This window comes from Monodon monoceros, unplaced genomic scaffold (assembly GCF_005190385.1).
Source record: "Monodon monoceros isolate NGI ecotype Baffin Bay Population unplaced genomic scaffold, NGI_Narwhal_1 Super_Scaffold_8, whole genome shotgun sequence".
Classification (NCBI taxonomy): Eukaryota; Metazoa; Chordata; class Mammalia; order Artiodactyla; family Monodontidae; genus Monodon; species Monodon monoceros.
In genome coordinates this window covers 3403322-3415829 of record NW_021703785.1, presented here as the reverse complement: position 1 = coordinate 3415829, position 12508 = coordinate 3403322, and the positions used below count along the sequence as shown (strand labels likewise).

General features: G+C 43.9%; 1 protein-coding gene across 2 annotated transcripts in view; it reads left to right on the top strand.

Moving 5' to 3' along the window:
• Positions 1 to 12508, top strand: part of MYO16 (myosin XVI) — a 531143-nt gene that overhangs the window by 457909 nt on the left and 60726 nt on the right. For both annotated transcript variants that reach the window (XM_029210034.1, XM_029210033.1), the window contains exons 29-31: positions 1006 to 1102; positions 5712 to 5958; positions 7858 to 8129. In XM_029210034.1, coding sequence (XP_029065867.1) covers positions 1006 to 1102; positions 5712 to 5958; positions 7858 to 8129 — 616 coding nt within the window. The remainder of the gene's footprint in view (positions 1 to 1005; positions 1103 to 5711; positions 5959 to 7857; positions 8130 to 12508) is intronic.

Genomic DNA, 12508 nt, shown 5'->3' with positions numbered 1-12508 from the left:
ATCTAACAGGACATCACCTCTGTGTGTCCACAGCTCTTCATGGTAGTATTTCCCAGGCTCTTCTGCAATTATTTACATCTGAGCATTTCCATTGTGAGCATTTCCATTGTGAAGGGCATTCCTCACACCTACCACAGTCCTGTGAATTCTTAGAAAATAAGCACAACACACCAGAAAATTATTTTGAAAACGCATGGATATGGCTTATTGTTATGTGTTTTTCAGAACTTTCTTTGGCAGCGCTTCTCATCAATAGTGGAACATTTGGACTGGCTTGCATACCACCAGAGCTTTTACTAGAAACGGATTCGGTAACATGCTGAAATTCCTTTTTTAAAATTCTAGACAAGAATGTTCATTGTATAGCTACTGTTTAGGCAGGCATCTAGAAGATTATTGCTCAGAGATGACGATGTGAAGACTTTTTACTTTTGTGCTGCAGTTCTATCACTGCAGTTGTATAAACATTTGATTTATAATAACATATGGTGTAGTAGAAAAAAAATCATTGAAATGAAACAGTTTTGTGCATCACGTTTAAGTTGTTTTTGTTTTTGGTCTTTTTGTTTGTTCACTTTTCCTTTTCACAGACGCAACCTCCCTGCTTTGAGTTGCGGAAAGAAAAGGATCATAAAATAAAGATAAGGGTTTAGCTCTGGGATTTGGGAATTCATTCATGGGAACGGCTGTATCTTCCAATGAAGAGTCAAGGCCCGTGTTTTCCCTTTGTGCTGCAGGGGGCAACCACGACAGCTGTGGTGTATGGGTATTTGCAAACATTAGTGACAATGTATACACACAGCAAACATACTTATTAGAACAAAAGCTTGGGGATTCTCACGAAATGTGGAAGTGTTACAAGAATATGGCAGATGCACTGGAATAACTTTTGTGAGCTTTGCTCCTTCAAATCCTTTTCTGGAAAAGCCTCTTGCCTGATTATTTTCCCATTGTTATTTTGGCATCTTCATGCTGTTAAATGTTTCCCTGCTGTTTGCGTTTTAGATTGGTGTTCGAAAAGTATTTCTGAAATACTGGCATGCCAACCAGCTAAACGATTTGTGCCTACAGCTGCAGAGAAAAATTATCACCTGCCAAAAAGGTAACAGTTACACACTTCACAGTAACAGTTCAGTGACATTTCTGAACTTTGATGAGTCGGAAAATACAGAATCATTTAGTGAACCCCCAAGTTTAAATGTTAGGGAAACCTAACATTTAGGTTAACCTAAATATTAGAGTGGACCCTGCCATGGCCCTATGTCCATCCATCCCATGGTGCTACCTTCAGGCAAATAAATAGGTTTCAGGAGTTTCAGAAGCACCGTAGCTAAGTTGGCTATTTACTTGTCTCTAGGTCAGAGTATGCAGCCACAGCTCGTGCTTTATTTCATGATCATTCTATCTGTAATTCTGCATCACATTTTCACCTAAGTCATAGTCTGGAAGAGGGGATATCCATACCTTGTAATTTATGCATCCCTCACCTGTAAAATATTCATGCTTGCTGATCCTCCAAGAAGCACAGGACAAGAAGAGTGTGCCTTTGAACCCACAGTGGGGAAGAAAAAACAACCCATGTGACACTCGGGCGCAGCTCTGGAGCCAGATTCCTAGGCCACGCCAGTCAGCGCCCCTTGTTATGCTAGAGTTTGGAGGACTGCCACAGCCAATTAGCCAATGTATGCCTTGGATTTATGTATGCCTTGTAATTTAAGTAATTCCATGTATGCCTTGGGTAAATGCTTGACTATTTTTCCTTTGTGAAGGGATAATAATATTTGGACTGTTAACTTTGATAGCACATAGCATCTATTTCATGTTAACTTTGAGAGTCCATTTAGATTTTTTTTTTCTATCCAAACCCAAGTGACCGTCAAAAATAGGTACGTTTTAAAAATCACAACTATGCCTCACATAAAACATACATACTTAATAGATTTTTAATTTGCTTAATAGTTTAATTGTATTATATATCTCTAAAGAAAGGTAAAAAGGGGAGAAATTAATCTACAGGCTAACTTTTGGTGGAAGCAGCCGTGATGAGCTTAGCTCTCTAATCTATCTGAAACTATTAAAAACAAGTGCATCTCAGAGAACACGGAAAACTGCCTCACCCTGTTCAAGCCTCTGTCTATGCGAGCCCCTGGGGGATTCCTTCAGGCACACCCCTGGCTGAAACCTCTGATGGGTCCCATCATTTTCTGATGATAAAAAGTCCTGCTATATGCTGGTCCCTCAAACAGACTCGGTTCAGAATTTAGCAAGTCCAGTCCACGGGAAGGTCAAAAGTCAGAATCTCATTCCAAGTTAAATCGTCCCTCTAGGCTCCCACCCTTACTTAGGTGCCCTCCGAGGGGGGGGGGGAGGGAACAGGTAAGGGGACAGGGCCGCCCCTCAGTCCGACCCACACCCATGTGACCTGGCCTGGGGTTTCTCTGGCCAGCAGGCAGGCAGGGGTTAACAGGCTCTCTGCATATGTGGGCGCCTTTCAGCCCTCACCTGTGCTACCCACCTGGGAACCGCAAAATCTCTCCTTTGGGTGCCACTTGGAACTCCCCGTTGACACTACCTGTGGGCCTGGGTGCTCTCCAAGAGGAAGTCTCTTTAAATGACTCCTGGCAGGCGTCTCTGTCTCGATAAACAAGGTCTGGTGTCCTAGAAGCACAGTTGGGGACCCTGACAAGTGAGCCTCTCCCCGTAGAGCCGCCCTGCATTCAGCCCCTGACAGCGTCGGCCTCCCAGGCCACCGTGGCCTCCAAACTCCAGACCATGTGGCAGGGTCTCTGGCTGGTCCCCTGAGGCCACTTTCACCAGCCTGGTGTTCAGGGGCGGTGGGGGGAGCCCCGGGTGAGGGAGGCTCTATGCAATCCTCGCTTCTCTCTGGGTTATAGGGTAATTTGGCCTTCTCTGTCCCTCATCAGTGTAGGGAAGGGCTGGGCTCACAAGTCTCCTTTTGACTCTATCGCCTTTGCAATTCCTTTCTGTGTGGTCAGTCCAGGCATGCCCTGGGAGCTGGTTAGAAATGCAGAGTCTCAGGCCCTGCCCCAGAACTCCTGAATCAGAATGTGCATTTGTAGCCTCAGGCTGAAAGTGGGATGGGGAGAGTCCCCTTTACAAGACCAGTGCTCTACCCGCTGGGCTGTGGAACCAACCGAGAATTCCATTTAATACTGCGTTTATACATACATGGAGCGGGGTATCACTTTCTCCTGGAAACTTTCCTACATGTAATTAGAAGGCTGCGTACTCTGTCTTCCATCAGGGGTGCCTGCTAGTAATGTCTCCTCTGGTTGGTTACAAATGTTAAGTCGCTGTGCCCTATGGACCTGAAACAGAAGAAATTAGCAGAACTGTAGTTCTTTCTTCACCCCTAATGATAAAAATTGAGAATGGTTTTTAAAAAATGGATACAAACCACAATTTCCCATTGCATAAATGAAATAATGGCTGTAAAAGCATTTTTTTTAAATTACAGGCTCTTAAATGCAAAGCATTAATTATTGATTTTTAGTTTTACATCTCTTAGAACCATTGCTTCAGTCCTTTTTGCTAGTATGAAATTGATTCAGAATTTATATCATCTGGAGTCATTTCCAGTTTTTTAAGAGTTCTCATTTTTTCTTTGTAAATATTGGGTGGCAGAAAGCTGTAGTTACACCTCAGTCTTAAATTTAATCATTTCAATTTCAGATTATTCCCAACAGAAGTTTCCCTCTGACTATATACCTTCATTTTATCCTGCAGGAAATTGTCAGAAAGAGACAAGTATTAATTATCTATTTGTGCCAAATGTATTTGTATTAATTGTCTCTTAGTAAAGGCGCCATGTTTTAGCAACCAGTATAAATTTTTTTCTTTTAATTTTCAAAGATTGCTAGTGCAAAGTGTGAGAAAACAGGGTCTGGACACGGGACAGCGGATTCCCAGGTCTACGTGGATCCAATGAATAGCCCTGCTGTAGTTGGAGGTCAGCAGTCTGGCCTGTCCACATTAACCTTCCCTTTATTCCAAGAGATTAAACATCTTAAATATACCCTCCCATTGTCAATGTCTAGATTTTGTTTAATGTAACAGGGATGAGCGAATGAACAGAGAGCAGGCCTTCTGCCTCTCTCTCTCACTGTGCCTGTCACATGGCTAAAATTTCTACATTTTATTCCGCATTTTTGGTTCCTGGGAGTCTGATTGTACCTTTAGCTGTTTAATTTTTTTCTCTTTTAGATTAGTTCAGCATGACTGTTTTTACAGTTATCTTAATACACTGCATTCCAAAGTAACTAAAGACTTAGTACTGCCATCTGAGAAAAAGTCTTGAGCATTTTAGACGTCTGCATATTATTTGCCTCTGAAGCCATAATTGTGGAAAGTTGTGTTCGCCTTTCCATCTTCTAATCGAGTCAAGGCATCTAAGTGAATATCCTAGACATATATAGATACCCACACATTTATTCTCCAATAGCCAGGGAATATTTTAAAGCACTTAATATTTTATAGGAGGAGAATAAAGTGTCTTTGTTACCCACATTGGTTTTCCCTACAGTTATAGCTCTTCCTATAATCCGAACAACTGCTTCTAATCACAGAAACTTAGAATGAGAAGGGACGCATCCTAGCATCAGATCAGCATTGCTGCCACTCATCTGTCAGAACATCCCTGAGCAGGGGCCATCCTGTTTTCTTGAACTTGCCTGGGTACTGGGAGCTGACTCTCTCCCATGAGATGCCTGATCTGTTTACAACCTGTGCTCATTGTTAAAAGGTCATCTCCATATTGATCCCAAATGTGCTTCCCTACACCTTCCCTGTTGTGACCTGCTCTCTGGAGAGCTACAGATTGCATCTACGTGGCTGCAAGGTAGAGTTTGGCCTCGTAAGGGCAGAGATTTGAATCCCCGCTCTACCGTTCTTTGGTTGTGTTTACCTAGAGGAATCTTCTCAGCCTCACTGAGCTTCTCTTTCTTTGGGTACAAAATGGAGATATTGGTACATTAATGACCATCGAGTTTGGGCACTGAAAGATGGGTTGGAGCGCCTAGCACATGGCAGTGCCTTTACACGGTGGGCGTGACTTTTATTTTCAAGTCTTACATTTGTTACTGACACATAAGTGATTTCAAAGTGTGTTCATCCACCTGTTTCCCCCAATTCTTACACGTTTTTCTAGCCCTGCTTCCCCAGAAAGCAGAAGGATGACCCATATTTCTACACAGTCTCTTTCCAGAGCCTTAAATGCAGTGTTAGTTTTTCTAGGAGTTAAGTCACAATCCTGTTAGCAATATGTGCATGGTTTTCAAAGACTACATCCGTGAGCCTCAGACGTTTCTGTTATAATCTGATATAAAATAATGTGACTGGTGCATCCCCAAAACAGTCTGATGAGAGCCACACCCAGAATTCTCTGGGGTTTGGACTTAGTTCTTTCCATCAGTGTTCAGCCTGTGTTACCACAAGAAGGAGGGAAGCTTTATTAGAATATTACCTGCACGATCTCATTCAGGGTGAGGAGTTTTGCCTCCACTGTTAACATTACTGAATGTAGATATCTTTTTTAATATAAGATTAGAATGTTCTAGTAAAGTCCTAGACCGGGTTAAATATATTTTATTTCAGAGCTGCTCCAGCATAATGTATTTGGACTTGTTGATGTACATCTGGGTTTTTTGCTTTTGCTCCTCTCGTTGACCCGTCACTGTGTTATTTTACTGAAGTTATCAGAGGATTTTTAGCACGCCAGCACTTGCATCAGAAAAGGAGCATTAGGCAGCAAGAGGTCACATCCATCAACAGCTTCCTGCAGATTACAGAGGACCTGGGGCTTAAGACCTATGATGCCCTGGTCGTGCAGAACGCCTCGGACATTGCCCGTGAGAATGACCGGCTCCGGAACGTAATGAACGCTACTTTCCACAAAGAGAAGTTGGAGGCCAGGAACAAGCAAGAGGAAGGAACCAAAAGGTAAAGGCAGATGGTGTGCAGCTTCGGTGACCCTGGGGCGTCAAGAAAATGCCGACAGCCCTTAACGCAAAGTTCAATCACTTATGACCGTAGGGAGAGGAACAAGCACGTATGCACGCGCAGTGCGTTACGTGAAACCTCCTGACACCTGAAAGGGTGCTTTTCCTGGGCTTTCCTTCCACAGAATAGATGCTCTACGTGTTAGTTTAGGTCCCATGAAATAATTGCTTCACCTACCGTGCTTGCATCACTGACCATCTCAAGCACAAAGTTTTAAGGCATCTATAATCTTTACGTCTTAGTAAAGATATATAGCTTGGTTCTCGACATCTTTATGCAAGTGTCACGTATGTCAATAAGGCTGACTCCTAGAAACTTCTGAAAACCTGACCCCCCAAATGGAGAAGACACTCTAAAAACACAAGAGCAGTGAAATCAATGAATGGTTGCCTGTATTATATTTCCCTTAGGAAACTGTCCCATCTTCTTTGCCAAAAAGGAAAGCTCTGGGGAAAGATTTTTATTTTAAAGTTCACGTTGGACGCTGAGCTTGAAATAGACATGTGAAGAAAACTAAGCCCTTCTCCACTTTTCCACTCTTGTCTCTCTGTGACAGACGAGGACACCCGAGATTTACAATCCTCCCTGGGATCTTTCCATCCTGATTTGCTGTCAGGGAGATGTTTGTTTTTCCATAGGAACTTAGTAATGTCTAGTTGTTTCTCCCTGAAAATGACCCCCCTTTGCCTTGACCGTGATGTCGAATGATTTTTTATTAAAGTGGAAGTGGTGGTGTGTCTCTCGCTAATTAGCCTCAAATATCTCAGTGATTAAATACTGAAAAAATTCCCTTTGTACGGAAAACTGTAATTAAACATTACAGGGAAAACAAATTATCCACCAAGTGCCACGCTTTCGTCTTCAGCTAGTTCATTTCCTATATGGGCGTCTGGCTCTGCCTGGCAGTAGATCCCAGCTCTGTTGGTGTTCTGCCACACAAAGATATAATTATAAAAACAAATGCTCGGAGACTCCTGGTAAAATGAATGCATTGGCATCTCCCTGGTACATGATTACATTGACATGTGAAGCCAGAAGGAATCTTTTTTAACCAGATAACTATTAATTTTATAGGACTTCCAGAATAATATTTATTATTTTCTCTGCTGGAGCTAAACAGCCACCCCAATTTCTCAATTTCATTATGTATTCATTTGCCTGATAGAAAATTAAGTGAAGAAGTATTTGTCTATTTATTTATTGAAAACCAGCAGTTCACTTGGCATTGGGCAACCAGATGGAATGACAGAAGAAAAATAACAATTCTGCACATAATTAAATAATTGCTGATGGAATTTAAATGGCAAGGGAAAGAGAGAGAGAGAGAGAGAGAGACAGGGAAAATGAAAATCTTTGATCGTTTTAAGTAAAGCATCTACTCTTTTGCAAGGGCAAACAGAGATAGCTCCCAGCATCTGATGCATCAGTAACTCTCTGTTAAGATGGATTTCCCAGAAATTATCATTCAGGTTGAAATCCTGGTTTTTTGATTTGCTTAATAATCAGGGTGTGAAAACTTCACTCAGCGAATGCCTGATAGCAAATGTCGCACTCCTTACGACATCTTGGGTTCCGGTGAGATTTTTTTCTAAAGTAATAATGATGAGTCTCGAACGTGTTTATTTATCACGAAGCAAGGGCTGGAAGGATGAAGTGGCTTCCTCTGGATGCACTGGATACCAGAGCGCTGCACGACGCATCCTCCAGCCTCGGCGGGAAGGCTGTTTACCAAAAAGCTGTGATTATGTCTGCTTGAGCCGGTTCATTGTTCCCATCTGAATAATGCATCTGGGTCTCTCTGGCGGGGCTGTCTGTGTTTGTTTCCCCACGCACACCCAGAGCTGAAGACAAGGGTGGACCCAGGCGCCTCCACTGCAGCTTCGTCCCAGTGTCCATGGCGGTAGACAGCCTGGTCCAGTCCCAGGCTGGCCCATCCACCCCGTCTCCTTCTCTGCACTCGGTGCTCAGCCTGGATGACAGCAGCGGCCTCCCGTCACCACGGAAACAGCCTCCGCCCAAGCCAAAGAGGGACCCCACCACGCGGCTGAGCGCCTCCTATGAGGCCGTGAGTGCCTGCCTGTGGGCTGTCACCAAGGACTCCTCCAATGAAGGTTAGCCTCGGGGAAGAGGGACCCCGATCCCCGTTGGGTTACCGATGCTTGACTTCCGGTCTTTGAGTGCGCCGCGGCATTACTTTGCCCTAATATATTTTTAGTAGAATTAAATCCGTTGTTGGCTTGCCGGGGGCCCCCCCTTTCTTTTTTAATTTTTATTTATTGATTTTTGGCTGCGTTGGGTCTTCGTGGCTGCACGCGGGCTTTCTCTAGTTGCGGCGAGCGGGGGCTACTCTTCATTGCGGTGCACGGGCTTCTCATTGCGGTGGCTTCTCTTGTTGCGGAGCACGGGCTCTAGGCGCGCGGGCTCAGTAGTTGTGGCTCGCGGGCTCTAGAGCGCAGGCTTAGTAGTTGTGGCGCACGGGCTTAGCTGCTCCGTGGCCTGTGGGATCTTCCTGGACCAGGGCTCGAACCTGTGTCCCCTGCGTTGGCAGGCAGATTCTTAACCACTGTGCCACCAGGGAAGCCCACCAGGGGCCCTTTAATCATTAAACATAAATAATATTAATTCTAATCTCTAAGCCTCTTAGGGAAAAGCTCCTTATATATCACTTCCTTAACTCCTCCCCCGACTTCCACATTGAATGAGGAGCCTCAAACCAGAACAACTAAGAGAGTTGGTCGCTCGTCCACGTAAACTTTTGTGAATTAAAAAGCTAAAAAGATTCATCTGGCTTCCCTGTTATCACAACTTAATTAAAAATTAAGCCTGCTTTATCACCACACAGTAAAGTGAAACGATTCATGCAGAGGAGAATCATGACTCAGCAAAATTCAGTGAGTGAAACTTTGGGCACTAGACAACAAATGTCTCTGCATCGGTGGTCTAGACGTATTTATGCAAAACCACAGTTTATTCTCAATTAATTCTCTCATAGATTAGTTCATGTGATATTATTGCTTAATTTTTAGAATTGTGAAAAGCAGAGGAAGTCCTTCTTTGCAGAACATTTACTAACTTCACAGATTTTACTTATCACCCATGAGTATGAGGTCCTATTCTAGGCCCAGGAAGGTACACAATAAATAAAACAAAGTTATCTGCCCCCATGGGGTTGGCATTCTAGTGGGGAAGGCAGATGGTAAACACAATAAACAAATAAATACACGGAATAGTTTAACTGTTTTTTGGTTTTTTTTTTCTGCGGGGCGTCTCACTGCTGTGGCCTCTCCCTTTGCGGAGCACAGGCTCCGGACGCGCAGGCTCAGCGGCCATGGCTCACGGGCCCAGCCGCTCCGCGGCATGTGGGATCCTCCCAGACCGGGGCACGAACCCGTGTCCCCTGCATCGGCAGGCGGACTCTCAACCACTGCGCCACCAGGGAAGCTCCGAGTCAACACCTTTTATGCCCAGTCCTGTTCTTATTAACACGTGCCTTTCCTAGAGGTTTTCATCCAGTATATACGGTCATAGTGAAGAGAGGCCGGCCAGAGGGCTCGTTTTTCTTCTCTACCTTTGTGCCTGAGAAGCTGGAAACAATTTTATGGGTCAGTAAATTTTAACACTTGTTTGCAAACTATTAACAAGCGAGAGCCAACTATTTGAAAGTGTGATTTTTAAAAGTTTGGGGTTGCTTTTTGCAAACAGAGACTAGGAAAGGAAGAACAGAGCCACGACTTCTCTTCTTTGCAGGGAAGCTCCCAGCTGAGGGCTTTGCTGAAGAACTGAGTATCTAAACCCAGTGTGACGGCTTTCTCCCCAACACAGGGACACCTGGATGGTGAAATAGCACAGGACAGGTTTTTGGGGGGCAGCTCTAGGCGCCACCACTTAAGCCTGGTGATGTGAGATGCATACCCAGCCTCCCTCAGACTCCAGCCACCCGCTCCTTAGAAATAACACCTGAGGAATCCGTATTTCTTAGAATTGCCGTACAGCTTCCCTTTGTAACAAAACACAGTTTGTATGTATAGGTACGAGAATGGTTCAGCTGTGTGGCTTAATTTGGAAATAGCGTTACATTTCATTCCCTTTTTTATTGTCTTGTTTATAAATTTATTCTAGAATAGCACTTGACACCCAGTAAGCACTCAGTAAATACTTATTGAACAAATAAATCAATATAATAGAAAAATATTTCTTTGTGCTGCTTTCGTGAAAGCAGAACTAGCTTCTTATCAGTAAATCAAAATGAGCACAATTTGGCAAGTTTCAACATGTACCCTTGAGATCTGTCAGACTTTGTCAGCATTATTTTTAACAGAATCCCCTTTATAATATTTTTTTCTCTTACCTGAAATTTGATGAAAATTAGGTCCTCCGTGAACGCTGCCCTGAGAATGTGTGACGGGGCATAACAGGAGAACATAATTATGTTTCACAACTTATGGCTCATTTGTCCATTCAACACATGTTAATTCAGTGTATTCCACTCCCCCAGGGCCTTAGAGACCAGTGGGCTAGGAAAATGGGCAAACAAATTATGAGAGAGGCAGAGTAACAGCAAGGGCACCAAAGAGCACAGAGCAGGAGGGGCTAACCCTCACGGGGACCTGTGGAAGGGGTCAAGAAGGACATTTAAGAGGCCTTACACACGTGGAGGGCAGTCAGTGGGGAAAGATGGGCCGAGAGCAAAGGTAACAGACTCCTCCCTCAAAAAAATGACCTAGCAAGGTTGTAATCTATCGCAGCTCAGTAGAAGCCCTTCTTGTCCAGTTTGTAAGCTGGTTGCAAATCGATACTGACCTCACTCAAGTATGCAACAGGCCCACCAGCCAGGGAACTGGCTTTATCTAGGCATCCTTCATGTCTTAGGTCCTGAGAAGGGCACACAGTTTGCTCTGAAACTGGGCAAAATCACACTGGAAGAGTTGGAAAACAGAGGATAACAACACACACAGATACAGGTATTTTCTTGATGAACGATATTCTCATTGCTTTCTTCTCATAGATTTAACATGTAGGCATCTTATTCTCAGTGAGAATGGGGCCAAGTAACTTGTGTCTTGAGGCAAAGTCACCGACGTGCCTTAGCAAAAAACTCAAAGGGAAACTATTTTGTACAAGAAAATGTTTACCTCCTAACAGAATCTAAAAATGACACAAGTCCCTAGATCATTGCACAGTAAGTCAGGTAAGAGTCAAGTTTAAGAAAGAATGAGAGGGCTTGAGAATGTGGGATTTATCCCTTAAGTTACTGTTAGGACACTAAGACTTGCCCTCAAGGTGATCTGTAACCATGAAACGTCTCCCTGATCCCGTCTCACTTTTATCCATAAATTCAAGGACTAAAAAAATTGTTAAGAAAACTCTTAATATAAATTCACTCTTAACAGCCCTTAAATCCTTATTTGCAAATGAACAATTAGCAAGGACTTGTGTGGACACACACACACACACACACACACACACACACACACGCAAAGGAATAACCATAAAACCAAATTAGACTCTTAATTCTCTAACTGTGGTATTCTAATTTCACTTTATGAAGAATGAAGCTTTCCAGTTCCCAGCCCAGATATTCTAATTTGGTAGTTACAGACAAGGACGGGAACTGTGCTCTTTACGTCCTCAGTAAAGCACCCCAGGTGATCTGACATTGATGAACTGCAGACCACGCCCTGCAGAACCCTGTTCTATGACTCATGACTAATTTCTGGTTCTGTAGTAATAATATGATGTTGATGGTAACAGCTGACACTTACAATTGTTTATCATGTGACAAGCGCTATGCTAAGTACCTTCAATCTTTAGAACTACCTGATGGGGTGAGACTGTCACTGTGACCCCTCTGTAGATGTGGATGTTGAGTCAGGGGAACAGTGATGTATCCCGTCCCATGCTACACACCCAAGCAGTCAGGTTCCAGAGGCCAGTCTCTCAACTGCCTCCCGATAACCCATGCTACTTTTATTTATCATCGTTTAATTCAAAAAAGCTTTTCTCTGCATCTAAAGCAAGCCTTGAGGGAATATCATATCAGCTATCTATTGTTGCTTACCAACTCCTCCCAAACTTGGATATTTAAATAAAATACGATTATTTTATTACTGTCTCAGGTTCTGGGTGTCAACTGGGCTCATCTGAGTGGCTGTCCCTCGAGGTCCTCCATGAAGCTGCATGTGGTGGCTAGAATCACCTGTAAGCTGGTCACTTGCATGCCTGGTGCCCATAGATGTCTAAAGACTGGGACTGCTTGGCCATCTCTGTGTCTAGGTGGTCTCTCCACCCAGTTTGTACAGCCTGGCAGCTTCAGGGTAGCTGGACTTCTTACGTGGACAATCAATGTGTCCCCGGTGCCTGCTCCAGGAAAGAGAATGCCGGGCGGTCACTCTCTTACCTTTGACGAGCAGCCTTGGAAGCCACACAGCATCACTTCCACCACTGCCACCAGACAGTCTCAAAGGCACATCCAGGTTGAGGAAGGTGAAAT